Here is a 22,508-nt window from a genome sequence, read left to right as displayed (position 1 = left end):
AATCAAACCCAGTGCCTCACACATGCTAGGCGAGCACGCTACCCCAGCCCCTTTTTGTCCATTTTAAAGCTACCATTTTGAGAATCATAACTTGGGCTTATTGTTTGGGATTCCTGATAATTCTCAAACAAGATTTTAACTTTTTTCATGATCAAGGTATATGAACTAAGGATAGGGCAGGAAGAATAACATCCTGAAGGGCCACAATGTGATTGTAACTGGGATGTTTTTAAGAGATTGGGAGGTGAAAGGTACAAAAGGCAAAATAGACAAGAGAGAGATTTAGAACAATAGAAGGAAGATGCAGCAGTGACAGAAAGCCTGAGAAAGGGAAAGAAAAGTGAAAAGAGAAACATAAACCAGGAGCAAAAAACCATCACAAGAGTAGGGAGAGGTGTTGAGACATAGAAGAAGTAGCCTAGAAGTGGAAAGAGGAAAAAAAAATGATAGAGGCCATCCCCATTCTCATGTACAAATTAAATTGCTTTTACTACAGAGCTCACAATTCCTCCAAGATAGGAATTTTGAAGATAGTTACCACCTACCATTACAGCCCTGTGAAATTCTAGTTAGCCAATTAACTAGATCCTTCATCACATTTATGTTAAAACCTTCAGGGGATCCACTCTGAGAGGTACAGACAACACAAAAGGAAATGATTTTGTGATTTGCACAGTCATATATGAGTCAGTACTAGAGAGCAGCAACAACATCCCAGCAAAAGGCTAGAATTCTTTACCCCTACTGGTGTGGGGGGTGGGGGGGCGGCGGGCAGGAGTGGAACCAGGGATTGAACTCAGGGGCACTCAACCACTGAGCCACATCCTCGGCCCTATTTTTTATATTTAAAAACAGGTCTTAACTGAGTTGCTTAGCACCTCACTTTTCCTGAGGCTGGCTTTGAACTCATGATCCTCCTGTCTCAGCCTCTCTAGCCGCTGGGATTGCAGGAGTGGGGATACAGGCAATACCATGCCTGGCTACCACTACTCTTAATTAAGAGAAATGATTTTTCTTTAAGCTTTCTCATATATAAATTAAATTAAATATTTGTAAAGAATATATAGGTCTCCATAAAAGTAGTCAACTTTGATATCCACCTATAACATACCAGTTCTTTACTATGTAAAAAGATAATAAATCCCTATTTATATTTATATATTCATACACCAATACACAGGATTTAATTTTAAATATGCCTCTTTTCTATTGTAATAAAATCTTTAAACAAAATGTCACTAAGTATTCTGAATTAATGGCTCTACCTTAATTTTATGACAATAATACAAACCATGCTAAACTGTAAGTTTACTGATTCTCTGAATAAGTAAATTTAAAAAAAAAAAAAACTATTGTTATCATGTAAGGATTTACCTTGAAATTTTGCTTTTTGATTTTTTGTATAAGAGTACCATTGATGAAATAAAAATTTTTTAAGTTTAGAATCACAATAAATTATTGCTTTTTCCATTTTTTCAGCTAGGGTATCCTCTACGTTTATATGAGGCATTGCTATTTCTTTCCAAGTCCTGCAGGCAGAAACACAGAAAAATAACATTTTGATGTCATAGCAACCCGTTAGTAAATACGTTAAATGGAACAAGAACTAACACTTCCTTTATTCTCCTCAAAATCACAGCATAGAAAGAAAATTCTATACATTTGGGTGACCTGAAGAATTTTTAATGATTACAGAGGATTACAGATGTTATATGGCAGCCTTATTTCTTTTGGGATAAGATAAAGAAATCATGGAATAATGTCATGTTAGGATAACTTCAATTTCCCAAAATAATTGTCATAATGATGATTTAAGAAAAAAGGGGGCAGTGGAATGAGACAGACATTATTACCCTATATACATGTATGATTATAGTACCTGTGCAACTCGGCAACCATATTCAGCCAGAGGAAGGAGAAGTTGTGCTCCATTTGTGTACAATGTGTCAAAATGCATTCTACTGTCATATATAACTAATTAGAACAAATTTAAAAATTAAAAACAAAAAAGGGGGATCCAAATTCCAAAACATATCTGTCCCCAAGGATTTCAGATAAGAGAATTGTGGACCTGTACTATCTGTTTATAAGTTTTATTAAAGAAAAAGAAAAACATAAAATACAAAAGTTATATCTCAAAGAAGTAAAAAATATATTTTAACCAAATACATTCTGATTAAATATTTTTTAAAAATATAACATAAAATGGTAGGGCTGGGGTTGTGGCTCAGTGGTACAACACATGCCTAGCATGTGTGAGGCACTGGGTTTGATCCTCAGCACCACATAAAAATAAATAAATAAAACAAAGGTACTGGGTCCATCTACAATCTTAAAAAATTGTTTAAAAATGAAATGGTAGAAACATGCTTAAATAGAAAAAATCAGCACAACTGGCTAAGAGTGAGTTTTTCTTTATGTGGAGAATATCATGAATAAAAACACAAAAAGAAATAGTATATAAAAATCAGATTCTTATCAGAAAAATCACATTCTTACCCAAAATAGGTCTTTACTAAATGTCCAGTATAAAAGGTGCATGCTTTTATCATCAATTCTGGAGTCGTCTAAAATAAATAAGTAATTGAAATAAACATTAGACATAAGTGGAATACACAGTTTACCTGAACAAGATACACAAGGAAATGAGAGCAATGATTGCCTCTGGGGAAAGGAACTAGGCATCTGGGAGACAAGAATGGACTGAAAGAACTATATATCACTTAAATATTTAGGAATTTTATTATGTATGCCTAAAATCTATTTTTTAAAAGTTAGAATTGCAGATTAAAATTATCCTATTACATCTCACTTTAAAGCATTTTAATGTATATATTATAGCACTGTTATTATTAGCTGTATTTATAAAAGAATAGAACTGCAGTTCTACTGGTCACTATTTAATTAAGACTGATTTTGCTTATCAAGGATATGAGATTCTCTTCCTAAAAAAAAAAAAATGTAAAAAAAGTGTAGGAATGCCTCACCAAGCAGGAATAAGAAAAACCATATAAATTAAAAGTCTAAAATAACCCAATCAATAAATGGGCTAATAAAGTGAACAAACACTTCACAGAATAAGAAATACAATAGATCAACAAACATGAAAAAAATGTTCATTCTCTCTAGCAGTTAGAAAAATGCAAACCGAAACTACTGTAAGATTTCATCTCAGTTCAGTCAGAATGGCAATTATCAAGAATACAAGCAACAATAAGTGTTGGCGAGGATCCAGGAAAAAAGTACACTCATACATTGCTGGCAGGACTACAAGTTGGTACAACCACTATGGAAAGTAGTATAGAGATTCCTTAGAAAACTTGCAAAAAGCCACCATTTAACCCAGCTATCCTACTCTGTCTATACCCAAAGAATTTAAAATCAGCATACACTACAGTGACACAGCCATATCAATGTTTATAGCAGCCCAATTCACAACAGCTAATCTGTGGAACCAACCTAGATGCCTTCAACAGATGAATGGATAAGAAATGTGGTATATATACACAATGGAATATTGTGGGGTCTATCCCACAATAATATAAAGAAGAATAAGATTATGGCATTTGCAGGTAAATGGATGGAGCTGGAGAATATTATGCTAAATAAAACATGCCATACCCAAAAAATCAAAGGCTGAAGTTCTTCTCTATAATCAGATGCTGATCCATAATGGGGGTGGGGGTAGGGAAGAACAGAGGAACTTTGGATTGGGCAGAGGGGAGTGAGGGGAGGGGAGGAGGTGTGGGAATAGGATGGACAGTGGAATGAGAAGGACATTATGATTATACTACCCATGTGATTCTGCACCATATATAGCCAAAGGAATGAGAAGTTGTTCTCCATTTGTGTACAGTGTGTCAAAATGCATTCTACTGCCATGTATAACTAATTAGAACAAACTAAAAAAGAAAACTGATTAATATCTAAATGTATAGGTATTTGTATAAGAATGTTCGAAAGATTAAAGACAGTGTTAACTGTAGAACATAATGCATAAAGAAAATTCTTATTATTAAGGGCCTCTATAATCTAAATAAATTGCAGTATCACATTCTTAACATCATCAGTTTCAATAGAACATACAATGAATCATTTTATTTCATATGAGAAGTTTTTATACACCCAGATTTTCTAAAACTTTAATGGCTTATATTACTGCATTAAAAGAAAACATTTTGAAAGTTATTTCATCTTGGATTGATATATTTATTTCATTCTTCATTTTGTATTAAAATTACCTTTTAGCTAGTGTTTCTAGTTTTTGGGAACTCAATCATTATATAGTTTGTGATGACTACAGTAAAATAAATTATATATAAATTTTTTAAAAATCTAAACTGTGGAACATGTAAAAAGAGTTGAAAAGCATTTGTTTTTGATGGGTGCCTACTGTGTGCAAAACACTGCTATAAAGGCAGTTGCTGAGTGGTGAGAATATTGACAGTGGAAATGAAACCATGTGAGGGCCAAGTTATCCAGGCTTATGCCCAATAATGGTTGCACTTGGCCAAAAGTTCCACTGAGCTAAACTAGAGTCAACACAAGCCTTATCCCAGTGGAGGATAGGCCTTCCTGAGTTAGAACCCTCACTGCCAGATGATTTCAACCACATTCATTTAATCAAAAAGTATACTCATTTCATGACCTATACTATTTATTGTAAATATTTATATAGCACTTTGCAGGTGATATCATCTTAAGAGGATCAGGGGTAAGAAACTTAGGGACCCATAGTAGAGTTAAACAAGTGCAATTTACTGCTACCACTTATCTCCTTCCTGGTTTCATCCCCCTGCTATTATATCCCCAGTAATCCTACAGATGTGGCTCAGTGCCCCTGGGTTCAATCCCCAGTACCAAAAAAAAAAAAAAGAAAGAAAAAAAGCACATTTTCTGAACTAAGAGAAAATACAGGAAGTGAAAGATTATTTCAATAAAGAGATCAATATTTTTTAAAAGAATGAAACAGATAACCTAGGAAAAAATGATTAATTTATTAAAAATAATTAGAAGTTCAATGGAAAGTATCACTAAGAGATTATGCAGAAGACGGATTTTCGGGCCTTGAAGACAAGGTACATAATTCTTGAAAATTTAGTCGGCAAAAACAACAATAAGAAACCATGATCAGAATGTTCAGGAAATATGAGACAACATGAAGAGACAAAATCTACATATTATTGATATAAAGAAAGGAAATGAGATATAAACTAATGCATAACCTGTTCAGTGATATAATATCAGAAAATTTTCAAAACCTTGGGAATGAAAGGGAGATTCAAATACAGGATGTTTTCAGAACCCTAAACATACTAGATCAAAAAGATCCTTTCTGAGACATATTATAATTAAAATGTCTAACATACAAAACAAGAATAGAATTTTAAAAGCTGCAAGAAAAAAAAAATGTCAGATTACATTTAGAGGTAAATTAAGCAAATCACCATTGATCTCTTAGCCCAGATAAAAGCCAGAAGGCCTTGAAATAATATGTACCAAGTTCTGAAAGATAATAATTGTCAACCAAGATTAGTTTATCCAGCAAAGCTATGCTTAAGAACTGAAGACCAAATAAAAACTTCCAAGATAAGCATAAACTAAGATTCCATGATGACTTAAACCAGCATTATAGGAAATTCTTAGAAAAATACTTCATGCAGAAAAAAAAACAAAACAAACTTAAAAGAGAGAAAATAAATAAATCCCACTAGAAGAATAATTTTAAAAAGGAGAGTCAAGACAAAATAAAACTTTAGAAAAAATCAAAATGGGGCCAGGCGCATTGTTATACATACACCTGTAATCCCAGTGGCTCAGGAAGATGAGATAGGAGTAGCCAGCCTCAGCAATTTAACAAGGCACTAAGCAACTCAGTGAGACCCTATCTCTAATAAAATAAAATAAAAGGGCTGGGTATGTGGTTCCATGGCTGAGTGCCCCTGTGTTCAATCCCTAGTACCCCACTCCCCAAAAAAAGATCAAAATGACAGGAAATAATCATCTCTATAGTAACATGAAGTGTAAATGGCCCTGACTTTCCAATTAAAAGGCAGAGTGGATTAGAAAACAGGAATCAATGATATGTTGTTTACAAGAAACTCAGTTTCTAAGCAAAGACATAACATAATCTGAAGATGAAAAGTTGATATACCATTCAAAAGGAGACCAAATGACAAGCAGGAGTAGCCACTCTCATATTTGAAAAGCAAACTTCAAGCCAAAAGTAATCAGAAGAGACAAAGAAGATTACTTTATACTGGTAAGAGTCCACCCCACAAAAAGATACAATGATTATAAATATTTATGCCCCTAATGTTGGCACAGTTACATACATAAAACAAACATTACACATTGTAAAGTCCTAGATAGACTCCAAAACAGTAACTGGGTGATTTCAACACACCTGTCTTACCAATAGATAGGTCATCCAGAACGAAACTTTGTAAAGGATCTTTAGACCTTAAAAAAAAAAAAAAAAAGAATACTATCAATCAAATGTATCTATCAGACAATTTCATCCATCAACAACTGAAGTTACTTTCTTCTCAATTGCACATGGAACCTTCTCCAAATTAGATCATGTTTTGGACACCAAGCAAGTCTTAACAAAAAAGAAGGAGAGAGACAGAGAGAGAGAGAGAAAGAGAGAATTCCTTGCATCTTATCAGAAGTTAATGAAGTAAAATTAGAAATCAGTAATAAAAATAAAAAATAGAAACCATGTTTATACATGGAGATTAAATAATATACTTTGTAATGAGAAATGTTTCAGAGAAGAAATCAGGATAGACATTTTAAAAATTTTAGAAACAAACAAGAATAGAGGTACAATATATCAAAAGCTCTGAAGGCAGTTCTGAGCGGAAAGCTTATAGCACTAAATGTCTACATTTAAAAAAGAAAAATAAATAAAACAGAGAGTTCCCTACTATCTAAGGTTACATCTCAAGGTCCTAGAAAAGCAAGAACAAATTAATTTCCAAACCAGTGGAAAAACAGGAAAGAATTAAGATTAAAGCTGAAATTAATGAAATTGAGAATAAAAAAATTACAAAGTGTTTTGTCAGCTTTTGCATCACTGTGACCAAAATACCCAACAACTTATAGGAAGAAAATTCTACTTAGGGATCCTGATTTCAGAGGTGTCAGTCTGATTCCATTGCTCTAGGGCAATGGAATCATTATGGGGAAAGGGCCCAGCAGAAGAAAGTCATTCAGTTCATGGTGGGGTCAGGAAGCAGAAAGGGAAAGGGGCCACAGGGAAAGTGCATCTTTCCAGGGCAGACTCCCAGTGACCCACCTCCTCAGCCATGCCCAACCCACCTCTAGTCAATATCCCCAGTCAGTCCATTTATACTAGGGCAGACTGATTAGGCTTCAGCTCTAATAATTTAATTGTTTCACCTCTGAATATCACTTGCATTAATGGGAGTTTTGGGGAGATACCTCATATCCAAACCATAATACAAAGAATCAATCAAACAATGAGCTGGTTCAAGATAAAATAGATTGATAAGCCCTTAGAAAAACTAACCAAAAAAGGGAAAAGACCCAAATCAACAAAAGTAGAGATGAAAAAGGATAAATCAACCATGGACATTACTGAAATTCAGAGGACAATTAGGAACTATTTTGAAAACTTATATGCCAATAGAATAAAAAATATAGAAGATGATTGACAAATTTCTGGACACATATGACTTACCCAGATTGAAACAAGAGGATATAGAAACCTAAACATATCAATACCAATCAACGAGATTAAATCACTAATAAAAAGCCTCCCAACAAAGAGCCTGGGATCAGATGCTTTCACAGCTGAGTTACACCAGACCTTTAAAAAAGAACTAAAGCTAATCTTCCTCAAATTGTTCCATGAGATAGAAAGGGGATATGAAGCCAGTATCACCCTGATACTAAAATCAGATAAAAACATGTCAAGGAAAGAAAACCAATATTCCTGATGAACATACACAGAAAGTTTCTTAATAAAATATTAGCAATCTGCATTTAAAAACATATTAAGAAGATGGTATATCAGGACTGAGTTGGTTTCATTCCAGGAATTCAATTTTGGTTCAACATATGCAAATCAATAAATATAATTCATCACGTAAATAGAATCAAGGGGGAAAATCACATGATCATCTCAATAGATTAAAAAAATCCTTTGACAAATTCCAGCACCTAGTCATGTTAAAACTAGGCAAAGAAGGAACTTCCTTCAAAATTGTAAAGGCTATCTACAACAAACCCAAGGCCAACATCATACTGAATGGAGAAAAGCTGGAAGTATTTCCTATAAAATCTTGAACAGAACAGGATGTCACTGTTCCCACTCCTATTCAATATATTTCTTGAAACTCTATCTAGAACAATCAGGCAAGAAAAGGAAATTAAAGGGATACAAATAGAAAAAGAAGAAGTCAAATTATCTCTGTTTGCTGATGACATGATTCTGTACTTAGAAGATCCAAAATACTCCACCAAAAAGATTTTTGGAACTAATAAACAGATTCAGCAAAGTAGCAGATTATAATATTAACATATAAAAATCTGTAACTTTCCTACACTCCAAAAATGAATCAGCTGAGAAAGAAAGCAGGAAAACAATTCCATTCACAGTAGCCTCAAAAATAATAAAATATTTAGGAATAAATCTAACCAAGGAAGTAAAAGACCTCTACAGAGAAAATCAATAGAACATGAAAAAAGAAATTAAAGATAGTCTTAGAAGACAGCAAAATCTACTTCGATTTTGGATGGGCAGAATTAATTCTGTCAAAAATGGCCATAGAAAATTTCTTAATAAAATATTATCAATCTGCATTTTAAAACATATTAAAAGTATCAAAGTGATTATACAGATTCAATGCAAGCCCCATCAAAATACCAATGACACTCTTTGCAGAATTTTTTTAAAATCCTAAAATTCATAGGGAAGAATAAAACAACCAGCATAGTTAAAGCAATAGTGAGCAATAAGATACTGGAGGCATCACAATAATTTATCTCAAATTATACTACAAAGTTATAGTAGCAAAAACAGTATGGTATTGGCACAAAAACAGACATGAAGACCAACATAATGGAATAGAAGATGCAGGAAAAAAAATCCACATAGATACAATCATCTGATCCTTTACAAACATACAAAAAATATGTGTTGGAGAAAGAAAGCATTTTTAACAAATGGTAATGGGAAAATAGTATATCCATATGTAGAAAAATCATGCTAGGTCCCTAGCTCCCACCCTGCACAAAAATAATCTCACAGTGGACCAAAGACTTAAGATATTAGACCAGAAATGTCACAACTGCTTGAAGAAAACATAGGCTCAACACTCCCACATATTAGTGTAGGCACAAACTTCCTGAATAAGACTCCTAAAGCTCAAGAAAAAAATGTCAGTAATTAATAGGTGGAATGCCTTCATATTAAAAAGTTTATGCACAGCAAAGAAAACAAGAGTATGAAAAGAGAGCCTACACAATTGGAGAAAAACTTTGCCAATACTCTTCCAACAGGAGATCAATATCCAGAATATACAAAGAACTCAAAAATATTAATACCAAAATAAATAAATAAAATAACTCACTCAATATATGGGCAAATGAAATAAACAGACATTTCTCAAAAGAAGAAATGTAAAAAATCAACAAATACATGAAAAAAATGTACAACATCCTTAACAATAAGGGAAATGCAAATCAAAACTACATTGATATTCCATCTCACTCAAGTCAGAATGGCAAGAACTTAAAATAAAACTTTGAATTAATTTCTCTGTCAGCTTTGAAAGGTAATGCTTCTCAAGAAAAATTTGATTTGGAGGATTGCATTATTTCAAAATATGGCATAAAGTTAGACTTTTTTTTGGTATTGGACATTGAACCTGTCTGAGGTTGGGATAATATTGGTGAAGCAGTCCCTTGCCACCTAGACTGACACTAAGTTGAATCAGGCCTGAATCCTACAGCCACAAGAACCTGCATAATCTCAGGGATCTACTGGGGCCCACATTACAGCTAGCAGTTATGCAGGCAAAGCATAAATTTGTCTCACTGGAGCATAGGTCTCTGCCTGTTGCCAGGCCATTTCTAGAGCACCTGGCCTGGCAACAGCTGTGCTGTCTAAGGTTGGGAACAGGTAATAGAGTCCCTTGGCTACCAAGACTGTTGCTAAACTGTAAGGGACCTGAATCTCATAGCTGCAGGGCCTGCACTCTCTGTGGAGGAGGGTGGATGTGCTCCTAGCCGGCTCCAGCTTTGAAATGATACAGATAAAAACTTAAGTCTGTCCTGTTGGCACTCTAGCCTCTGCCTCATGCAGGGACTGTTCTGTGATCTCTTGCCTGAGTATATGGCCTTCAGTTTCTATTGGGCACCGAGCTCCTCCAAGAAAAAGCCCTATGCTACCTTTTATGTGTTACTCCCTAAGCATAGAATCTTGTTCCCTAATCTGCTGCTCTTGGAGGAAGCCTAGTAGAAGGAGCCAACATCCTGGCCTAAGACAGTTCAGTGTCTCAGCTGGTCACACTCTGCTGTTATTGACCTGGCCAGAGGAGCCCTGAGGCTTGGCCCATTACTGGGTTTTACGTGGCAGGCCTGGTACTGGGTTTCAAATCTAAAGCCTAGACTTAATTCTGTCTACTTCTCCCAAGCAGAAGGCAGCTTTTTCCACACTGGGTTGTTTACAGTTAGGGGAAGGAATGATGTGGGCAACTCTTTTCTCTTTCTGCTTTCTTCAGTACATCCTTTTGTTCTGTTAAACTAAAATCAGGCACTGTAGTCTCTTACCTGATTTCCTTAGCTCCTGTGAAGGTCATTTGGTGTGTGAGTAGTTTGTAACTTGGGGTATCTGTGGGGAGATGATCAGCTGAGCATCCTACTCAGCAACCTTCTTTCTCTGCCCTTGACACTATGTTCATATTTTCTAAAACTGCCATTTCTGTCAAAGATGCAACTGAAAGATTTATTGGTAAATATATGTTTTATATATGTGTGTGTGTATATATATAAAATTTCTGGAACATATTTTCTAATACTCCACACTAAGAGTGGAAAGAGGACTAAATTAACAAGATTGGCAAAATGTTGACCATTGCTCAAGCTGGATAATGGGTGATGAATATGGTATTCTACTTTTGCATTATGTTTCAATTTTTCCATAATAAAAATATTTTTAAAAACATTATATATGCTATTTCTTATAATTAGACTATCCATCTGGAGACTTAATTTCCTAAGAAATGAGAATTAAGTCTGTGAAGTTAGCTTCTTCCTTACAATGGTGGATTCTTTCATCTTGGAACACACAGTCTTCCTCTCTACTTCGATGAAATTTCAACTTTATTTGGTAACTATTTGGCTCGCTCACAGTTTCCTATATTCACTCTTTTCTAAGTAAAAATACTTATTTATGCTTTATAAATAAGCATATGTAGGCAGCCCTTACTGAGAAGGACTATAGGGTATGAGACTATGAACCCCAGCAAAGAACTATTAAACAATATGAAAAATTACAATTTTTATGATCTTCAGGTTTTTGGTTAAAATGTTAAAAATCTTTTACTGCAGTTATAACTGCATAGGAAATGATGTGAATGCAAATTTTTTAAGTGAAGCTAATATTTAGTAGCTATAATTTAAAATATCAAAAACACCGAGGATTACAGTTTTTTAACTTCTTTGTAACTAAAAGAAAAAAAAAAAAAACTTCATTTTTCTCTAAAAGTGAAGGAGAAATGAATGAATCTAAAACCAGCCTAGGTTGAGCCCTCTAAGTAAACAATCATAGAGTAGCTGGAGATTCACATTTTCATATCCAACCTTAATGAATATTTTCTTCGTCACTGTTGCAAAGTAATATCTGATTTCTATTTATTTCCTCTTATTGTATGAAGTAAGCATCTTTTCTATGCCTTGGAAAATTGTCATACTTCTTTCAAAGTTTGAATCAGCTTCCATCATTTTTATTCTTTGTGCTTTCAACATCATGAAATATCTGAGAATTTCTTTTCTAAAACAACTTTAGGTTTGAAGCATCTATGAATTCTGTGCAATTATTTAAAGATTCACTATAGGCTTCCATAGACACTGGAGACAGCATGATTTTTAGATCTTAAAAATCACTGTCAATACTACTCTAGATCAGTAGTTTTCAAAGATTATAGCAATTTTAAGAAATTAAGTCTTCAGGCTTCCCACACACACACACCCCTCCCAAGCAAAATTATATTGAAAGCAAAACTATCTTAGAGTGAAGAGGTAGGGTTGGAAGACTCAATTCTGTCCCCTGGGCTTCCTCTTCAGCTCTTCAGATGACCCCCCAAATATCTCCAAGAACATAGTTTGCAGATATCTGTACTCTTTAGTAGATCAAAACTCTATGGTTGATAAAGAACAGTTATTAATCTACACATCATGATGCAGATCAACTAAGATCAGGCATGTTCGTTCTATCTAGTGTACTAGCCCCTCCAGTTCATCCCAGAGTTGGCAGAAATTGTCTCATCCCTCTGATTCTTTATTATAGACCACTGATGAGGAACCAATGGTACTTTCCAACAATTCTTATAAATGGATACTCTAAATTGTTCCTGGCTCTCAGCACCCACTTTGAATGTGGCTTTGAATCCAACTTTCAATGCCCAACTTCACCAGCAACTCTCAAGCCCTGACCAGGAACGGCCAATACCTCTGGGATTAAAAGGTATTGCATACTGTACACACATAGAATTTGTATTGATATTTCTCTCTTTTTGCTATTTTAGCTCCTCTATGTACACAACCTTTATTCTTCAAGTCTCTATCTCCTGAATTACTTCATTGCTCACTTACAGAATCAAAAATAGCTGCTTGAGAGGGTTGTTCCTTTAAGGAGAAGTAAGGTCTGGCTTTTGAGTTAGACCACATGTAATGTTTTGCCCATGTCTTTTTGAGTAGGATTCCTTTATTCTCATCTTCCAGGGCAGTTAGAGACAATGAGCGGGAATGTGACACAGAAGAAAGCAGATTAGAAACAAAGGAAGACATCCTCTTTTATAGCCTTCCATAATGCTTCTTCTGTGTATGAGAGGTGAGAGAAAGGGGAAAAGCAGCATTCAGAAAGAGAAACAAGCAAATGCTCTTGGAAATTTGAGGCAGTTACTGATTATTGGTGCGCTCTCTCTCTCTCTCTCTCTCTCTCTCTCTCTCTCTCTCTCTCTCTGTAATTCTTTCACTTCTGAAGATGTTCCTAGTTCCAAAAACAGTTTGACCTCCCATAAAATCTAAAATCTACTTGAGTTTTTCCATCAGAATTCAAGATATATATTTTAAAATGCTTGGTGAATAATAATTACCAGCTGATCATCCAGTCCAAAAAGTTGTTCCAGGCAAGTTTCAGATAATATTCGAACATTTTGTTTCATCAATGGATCAATGCACATATCCCTTTAATAAAATCATAAAACAAGGTCAAAATTATTTTCATTTCATAGTAGTTCTGTTAGGGAAAAGACAGATGAGGATGGTGGGAACATGAGGTTAAGAGAATAATTCTATAGTATGGGCCCACTGTGCTGACTCCTACATACTTTCTTTCCCAAGAAGGAATTTACCTGCAGCCCTGCCTGGTATAAGTGGACAGGATATATCACCTGCCTCAGCAAACTACCTGTTAACTGCAGGAGAAATGCAGGCCCAAGATAATGTTGATGGGAGGAACCCAGGAGACTTTTGTGACCATATCCTGAAACTCTGGGAGATAGTTCTTCCTAACCATAAAATCTGTAAGAACGTAGAGTTAGGAATTCAATTAGAACCAGTCAGTATAGGCCAAGATGACCTAGAGCTGCCGTGGCAGTGGATACCTGAAAATCTGATGTCATCTTGCTGTTCAGTCAAAAGTCATGAGGTGGACCTGTGTGGGACTTCCTGGAAACTTCTCTGGGATCCCCAATAAAATTGGAGTGCATGAGAGGCCCATTGTCCCCCTCTTCTGAGAGGACCTACTCACTCCCTTGAGAGTGTCTTCTTTCCCTTTTTTGCATCCCTTCAATAAACTCATTCCTATTACTCGGAGTGACACATCTAAAATCCTCTGACTTGATCACAAGAATCAGGGCCTAAAAGGCCTCAGTGTCTTGGAAGGCCCCCGCTCTGTAATAATTTCATATTTAAATCAGTTTTTCTTGTGGGTGGAGAAGAAGGGAAGAGAGAGAAGAGACATTTCCCCTTGAGAGAAACAGACCGGAATTACCTGAAAGTCTTCATACTACCTCCCCAAGATTTTGTTTAGATCCCCCAAGGAGAGTGTGCCTGCCTTTCCTTATCCTTATCCCCAACTTGAAAAAATCTACCCTATGATCATGTTTATGAGAATATGCTATATTTCTCAAGTTAAGAACCAGTGAACATATTATTCACATTAAGTATGTAGGACCTAACAGCCTATAGAGGCATTTGTCAACAACTGAGATTAGAAGCATTCGTTGGCAAGACCTTATTTTGATACTATACAACGTGTGTTTTGCCTTCAAAATAAAATATTTCCCAATCATAAATCAAAACAATACTTACCAATGAAGACTTTCAAGACCATTTTCAATGATAGCCATGATCATTCTCTCTAAATATCTCAGTGGATCCTCAGGACATGTAACAAGTAGACCACATAACAGTGCCTGTAGAAAAGGAAACGGAATCAATGTTTCTGAATTTACATGTGCTGACTCAGCAACAGATGGACTTTCTGCAAACAATTAAAAAGTCCAATTAATGCAACAGTTTTTAAAAGAATCCAACAGTCTTTAAATAAACATGCTTCTTCAATAATAAATGTTGGAAAGGAGACTGAGAAAAAGGAGCACTTTTACATTGTTGGTGGGACTATAAATCAGCACAACCACTATGGAAATCAGTATTGAGGTTCCTCAAAAGACTAGGAATGGAACTACCATATGACCCAGTTATACCACTCCTGGTATTTATCCTAAAGAATTAAAGTTAATATACTATAGTGACATATGCATACCCACATTTATAGCAGCACAATTTACAATGGCCAAACTATGGAACTAGGTGTCTTTTAATGGATAAATGGATAAATAAAAATGGGCTAGCTGAGCACAGTGGCACATCCCTCTAATTCCAGTACTCCTGAGGCTGAGGTCAGGAGGATTGCAAGTTCAAAGTTAGCCTCAGCAACTTAGCAAGGCCCTAAGCAAGATCCTGTCTCAAAATAAAATATAAAAAGGACTGGGGAAGTGGCTCAGTGGTTAAGTACCCCTAGGTTTATTCCCCAGTATCAAAAAAGAAAGAAAGAAAGTAAGTCAAGGTCTGTATGTTTTCTCTCAGATGTGAAAGCTAGATGGGAAAAAGGGAAAGAAAGTTGGAAGTTGGGGGGATCTCATGAAAATTGAAGAGAGACTGTTATGGAAATTGCACACAGCAAGAGACAAGCACCACTCCTAGGGTTGAAGAACTCAGGTTTATTTACACAAAAGCCTTCTTTGGCTCTTCTTCCAACTAGCTAGAGCTCTGAGATTCTGGGCATCAAGGTTACATGGGGCTTTTATAGGAAATTTGGCCTCATTTTTTAACCATTACAACATTGGTAGGTTTGAATTCTTGGCCTACATGACCAAAGACCATGCACAGGGAAATTTACCGTAAGTACTTCACAGGTATAGAACAAAGATAGTAAAACACTTGTGAGTATGGCCTTCACCACAGGAAGCAGTCACTCAAGATAACTTAAGTTTACCTCCCTAAGAGCTATATTTTTAATAACTAAGCCTATGAGGTTATAGTTTAGACAGCAGTTCATTGGCCTAGCAATTAAATGATGTAGCTACATTCTTACAATTTAGAAAGTTACAAAGTATAAGGCATCTGTTGAGTCTCTGGCCTTGAAAGCCTGGCAAAGGGGTGTTTACATTTCAAGAGGGGGTAGTCAGACTCCCAGAGAACAGCTATTTACAATCCAATAGGTAGGGAACCCAGGATTAATTAGGTTCCCTGTAGAAATGCTGACAGGGGAGGAAAATTAACCATTTTCCCAGGCGTTGGTTCTTTATCATAATGTTCTTATAATTTCATTTTAAAATTACATCTAGTTTCTCCATCATGAGACCAGTAGAGTAAAGGAAAAGGACCAGGGGTGGGAGGAGGGAAGGGAAAGGAGAAATACTGATGAATGACAATGACAAAGTTAAATTGGTATACTGTATGCATGTACAGACATGTAGCGATGAATCCCACCATTATGTATAATGTATCAGTAAAAATATGGAATGAATGAATAAACAAACAAACAAACAAACATGATTTTTCATAACCCCTCTGTATTTATCCAGGGTTGATATTTTGCTAAAGACAAATCAAAACGCAACATACCCTGCCTCTTTCTAAAAATCCACCAGAAAATGGTCAATAGAGAGTCTGTACACTGTTGCATGAGAAGGTAAGTTCTTTATTCCAATAGCAGACAGTATTTAAATATGAGGAAACCATGTTTTTAAAGTCAAAAATTTCTTCAGACTCAACCCACCATAAAAGTGATTAAGAAAAATCTACATGAAAGTCTACTGTGAAGAACTTTTGAAAACCATTTGTATTTGATCATTCACAACATCCACAGAGTATATATTTTGGAAAAATTTTAGCATAGGTGGGGGAAAAAATGACTCACCAAATCTAAGATAATGTTTAAAGAACATGTATGAAACTCAAAAAGCTAAACTGTCTCATTTTCCTCTATGAGGTCCCATAAAAGGAGCTTCTCATTAAAAGTATTGATAAGACATGCAGAATTACTGTGAATTTCTCGATTTGAGACAAAGAAGGAGGTTTACCGCACACAGCCCACAGAAACCACCTGGAAATCTCCTTGGGCATTTATCTTTTCCTTCTTGGCTCTCTGTCTCCAATGGAATCTAGCATGTGTTTGTTGGGGGTGGAGGACATTCCTTGGCTTTTCTCCCAACTAGGATCTACCTCCTTCTGGCTTTTTTTTTTTTTTTTCCCTTCTTCTTTTATTTTAGGAATAAATAATCCCATCCTTTTAAACTATTCAGAGCTCAAAGGGCCAAGCAGACCTAAACCTGGGAGCTTATCAGTTCTCAGAGAAAGAAGCAGGTAGGGAAGGAAGCAAAGGGAAGGGAAGGAGGAAGAAAGGAAAGGGACAAAGTAATTTCTCCTGATTGGGCCCTGCATAATACAGTCTTTTTCTTTGCAATAGCTTTGTGTGCTCCTCTTCGGGTGCAGCCTGCAGGCTGGGAATCTCCTTAAGTCAATAGCTAAATGTCTTAGACATTGGATCCCTCTCCTTCTCCAGCTCTGCCTCCTGACCTAGTCCCATCCCAGCTGCTCACAGTTAACATTCAGCCCTCTGCAGACTGATTTCCTTCTCCCACAATCCAAGAGATTATGGTTACACAGGAAATCAGTGGTTCTTACCACAATGGCAAGCTGGGTTTGTAAGGGTGTCTACCTAAGTGACAGCAAACGTGGGTCCTACATGGGACTTAATAGAAGGACTGAACTCTTCTAACAGCTTCCTAAATAGCCCCAATGAAAAGCCCATCAGCTCTGCAGCACCTGAGTGCCTGGGTCTCCAGTGCATTGAGTTTCTGCACCTTGCACTCCATGTCTCCCCCTCCATCTTATTCTGATGCCCTAAGAACATCTACATCAGAATCACCTGAGGAGCAAGCTGTTCCCCAAGGATGGGGCCTAGAAATCTGTATTGTAATAGAATTCCTATGCACATGAAAGTGTGAGAACTAGTGCCTTAATGCAGTTTAACTTTCTGAATTAAAAAAAAAAAAAAAAAAAAAACTGAGGTCTGGTTAATGAATATTAGAAATTGCCTATTTCTTCATATATCCAAGCTGCCCAAATCAGAAAACTACTTTCCCAAAAAGTTAACTTGCAGAAGTCAATTTGAGAAGATAAGTCTCTGAAATGTCCATGAAAGCATACTGAACTAGCAGTTGAAATATTCACTTTTTGCCTAAGAAATATCACTGCTTATCTATTTCCACTGGGCAAAATATTACATCATGAGGTTTTGTTTATTAATGAATGAACAGTTCATATTAATCAATAGCTTTTTTCTGCTCCATGAAAATAAAACTCACAAAATAATCTAGTCTTTATTATAAGTACAAGCAAGATATCCAAACAGTCTCATGAGACGAATGTGTGACTCAGAAACATTAATTAAGGTTTTACTACTGTTAGCTAGCCTTCATAGTAAAAACAATCAAGGACAAAAAAAGACCATGACTTAACTATCACAAATGGCTTTCTCAAACTTGTAAATTTACAAAGCAATTATGCAATCTTCCACTTGCTTTTGGTTCTGCTTTCTTAATCTTGGTCCCCAATACTTCTCAAATATTCTGAAAAATATTCTAGGTATCGAGGACAAAGATGGGTTTATCCAGGACAGTTACTGTCACTCCTGTCCACTACTTGATCTTTCAAGGAGCAAGTTGATGCATTCCATTGGATTTAAATTCTAGGACTGAGCCAGGCAAAGTAGTACATGCCTGAAATCCCACTAACTTGGAGGTTGAGACAGGAAGATTGCAAGTTCAAGGCCAGCCTTCACAATTTAGGGAGGTCCTAAGGAACTCAGTGAGACTCTGTCTCAAATTTGAAAAAAATAAAAAGGGTTGAGGATACAGCTCAGTGGTAAAGTGCACCTGGGTTAAATCCTCAGTATTAAAAAAAAAAAAATCAATTAATCATTCAATCCTAGGTCTGAAATGTTCTAGTATGTAACTTCTGATGATGGATTATCTCTCTGTTCTTCTGTTTTCTTTACTTAAATGGGAAGGCACATATGTTATAAGGCTATCACAAGAATTAAATGTATTGATATACGTAAACTGCTTTGAATACTGTTTAGAACAAAATAAGGACTCAATAGGTAACTATAGCAAGCCGTTATTAATTTCAACCATTTCTTTGTTAATTAATCACCTTTATTAGAAGCCAAGACTTGGAAAAACAAAAAATAAATTTTAAAAAATTTCCTTTATAGTACTCAAAGTTCAGTGTGATGACATAGAGAAAGATTAACTGACTTTATTCCAAGTCTAATGGAAGAAGTTAGGGAAAATGCATTTAGGGGGAAATGGTTATGGAAGAGAACTTGATAGAACAATATTTCAAATATAAACAACAAGATAGTTACTCTCCACTGTAACTCCAAGTACGGGTACACAACAGATGTAAGACATTTAAAAGAGCAAGTCTTACTTATCTTGTTAGGTACTCAAATAAGCATGGTGAAATATGGTAAGGGCCTAAATAGTGAAATAAAAAAGTACAGTACAACTACTGCAGTCCTCAGCAGTTGGAGAAAAAATTCCAAGTTGCTAGGAGGGATGAGGACATGCAGGTGGGGAAAGAGGAAAAGATAAGCCTGAGAACAGAATCAATTTGCTTATAATAAGGGATGAATGAAAGAGGCCCACAGATGGGGCCATTCTGGAAACCTATACCATGGCCTGGGACTGTGCCCCCCTCCAGACCTAGCAGGTCATTGTCTTGGTCTATTTTCTCCTGCAATAACAAAATTCCATAGATTGGGTAATTTATAAAGAAAAGAATTTCATTTGGGTTCACAGTTTTGAAGGCTGGGATATTCAGGAGCATGGTGACTTCTTGTTGCTTCATAACATGGCAAAGGCAAGAGAGGGCCAAGGAAGCTGAACTTGATTTTGTAATAATCTGCTCCTGTGAGAACTCATTCCTGTGAGATAAGCATTAATCCATTCTTGAAGTTGATGCCCCCAAGAACTAATTACCTTTTTAAAGGTCCCACACCTCTCCATACTATAGCATTGGGGAGCAAGATTCCAACACTTGAACTTTTGGTGGTCATGTTCAAACCACAGCAGTCATTCATAATCAAATCTCAGCAAGAGCAATTACATGGCCAAAGGTCACAGATGGCCACGCATTGGAGAGCACCAGTATACTTTGCTTTCAACATCCTAGTAGGGATGACCTTGACTTTTATAGGGGATATTTTTGCTTCTGGATCTCACAGATGAGCCAAAGAAGAATCAAATGATTCACAGAGCCAGGTATTAAAACTATAAACCTAAGGCTCCATCTTACTCATACTGTGTACTCACACAAAATTGTGTACATATATATCTTCCTCTGGAACTTGGAATGAGGTGAGGAGATTCACTGCATCTGAAAATATTGTGTTCATATACAAACTCAGAAATGCATTCTTCTTTTAAACAGAACAATCAACATACAATTTTTTGTGCAACTTTTAAGAAATGAGAGTGTTTTAAAAAATGCAATGTCAGAATTACTGTTACAGAAACTCCTTTACTTACATAAACAGGTGTAAATTCCTAAACACTATTCAAAGTCCTTTGTACCACACACACACTTCCTTATCCCCTGAAATAAGCCAAAATGATATCTTCCAAATGATTGCCACTTCCCCATTTGGGATGAAGATGAAATTGACATGTTATTAGTTTTGGGAAAGTCTTAATTTGCATTTATGACAGTCAAAAGTTTGAAAATAAATGAGTGTCTATGTCTTGTCAACATTTAAATAGATGGTGCTAATATTTTTTCTATTTTTATAAACTCTGTAAATGAAAGTGTTATGAAGATTATTGCAAGAGACTAGTGGGCTTCAGTCATGCAGAAGGAAGCTTAGGGAGTGGAAGACACCATTTGAGGCCAGACTAAAGGGTTTTAAGGTAGACTGGACAGGTGAGGAATGGCAGCTTCTATGAAAGCCAGACAATGGTTCAGCTACCTGCCCAACAGGGAGGTAGTCCCAGGCAACTAATCCCTAGATAAAACATAATTGCTAGAAAGAGAATGAATCACACTTTTTGTTTTGTTTTTGTGCTGTGGATTTGTTTCAGGAACTGCATTTTTAAACTAACTGTCCTCCAAAGAAGCCATAACTTTTTCACCTCAAGGTCTGATTAAATGAGTTAGTATAACCAGCTCCTCCCCTTATAAATTGGCAGGGTAGTCCCTTACTACATAGTAATTCCTGATTCTTGCATCTCTGACAAATATTTACTTTAAAAAAAAAAGAAAAAGGGAGTCTCCTGTAATCCCAATGACTCAGGAAGCTGAGGCAGGAGGATCGCGAGTTCAAAGCCATCCTCAGCAACTGAGTGAGACTCTGTCTCTAAATAAAATACAAAATAGGGCTGGGGATGTGGCTCAGTGGTAGAGTGCCCCTGTGTTCAATCCCCAGTACCAAAAAAAAAAAAAAAAAAAATAGAGTCTCATTTTGTTGTCCAGTCTGGCCTCCTGCCTCAGCCTTCCTAGTATACCAGCTCCCTAGTATATCAGCTTTTACATCTGTGCCAAACATGCAGCCATTAGTTCCTTTTTAAAATTCTTGGTAATAGAGTATATGTGAGTAGAAATAAATGCACTATTTTTAAAAATATAGATTGACAACTTAATCTTGAAAGAAACAAACCATAAAATCTTTTATAGTTATGAAAGAAGTCATTTTTTTAAAAAAAAAAAAATCATGATTTGTAGCTTAAGTCCACCCTCTGCTGGGCAGATCTAGTTTTGCTAACTCGTTTTTTCTTTCCTAGGCATTAAACTGAGATCTGAGCTCAAAAATTGGAGAGCACTTTCTTCATCTCAATCTCTACCTATACATGTTTGGGAATTTTATAGATACCATACCCACTATATCTAGCTCATCTTCAGTCTCTATGGGGCAGGCATTATTTGTAAACAAGTGTGCTGATTTCTGCCTGGTAGAAAATTGTGATCTACCATCTGAAATTCTACCAATAGGGCATCATTGTGTGGGCTCCTATCTAAATTATTTCTTTGAAAATTCAAATGCCTTTGAGTGGTATCTCCAAAATAAAGGAGCAATTTAAAGTATTCCCATAGTGGTGCAAAGAGAACTCAACACTCTGGAGGGATATATGATTAATGTAGTGAGAATGAGGGATCAGAAGGCAATATAGGTATTCCATTTTCTTATAATTCTCTCTAGATGCAGATCCTGGATCTCTACATTAGAAATTTTTTTAAATGTGGAATTTCTAAAACATTCTTTTCCTGAAATATAAAATAATTTACAGAGTAAATTATACTTTAGTATAATTTACTTTTCCTAAATCATAAAGTAATTTACAGAGTAAATATTTTATTGCCCAAATTCCCAAGGATCATTTAGTTCATTTGTTTCAAATATTAACATTTTTAAAACCCTTGGTTCCAAGGTTAAAAAAAATTCTTCCTATATTTCTATGTTTATATCACCTGTATAGATAACAGATCTAGATGGCAAGAAAGTCATTAAATAATAATGGTCTATGGTGGAAAAAACTAGTTTGCTGCAAAGCCAAGGGCATAATCTATTAGAAAAGAGATTATTCCCTGACAGAGTCATGATAATTGACCACAGTAGTTTCAAATTCAATTTTTAAATAAGGGGAAAAAAAACCTCTTTATAAAAAAGTTCATGTAAATCTCCA

The 22,508-nt window shown here is 35.7% G+C and overlaps 1 protein-coding gene across 1 annotated transcript in view; it reads right to left on the bottom strand.

Moving 5' to 3' along the window:
- Fbxl13 (F-box and leucine rich repeat protein 13) overlaps window positions 1-22,508 on the bottom strand; it is a 203,540-nt gene that overhangs the window by 173,411 nt on the left and 7,621 nt on the right. Inside the window, exons 2-5 of the mRNA XM_076853668.2 lie at window positions 14,569-14,672; window positions 13,350-13,440; window positions 2,500-2,567; window positions 1,375-1,529 (exon numbers count right to left, since the gene is read on the bottom strand). Coding sequence (XP_076709783.2) covers window positions 1,375-1,529; window positions 2,500-2,567; window positions 13,350-13,440; window positions 14,569-14,672 — 418 coding nt within the window. The remainder of the gene's footprint in view (window positions 1-1,374; window positions 1,530-2,499; window positions 2,568-13,349; window positions 13,441-14,568; window positions 14,673-22,508) is intronic.

The sequence above is a fragment of the Callospermophilus lateralis genome, chromosome 1 (genome assembly GCF_048772815.1).
Source record: "Callospermophilus lateralis isolate mCalLat2 chromosome 1, mCalLat2.hap1, whole genome shotgun sequence".
Taxonomy (NCBI): domain Eukaryota; kingdom Metazoa; phylum Chordata; class Mammalia; order Rodentia; family Sciuridae; genus Callospermophilus; species Callospermophilus lateralis.
Note: the sequence above shows the minus strand (reverse complement) of the source record. Positions and strands in the feature narration are given on the sequence as shown.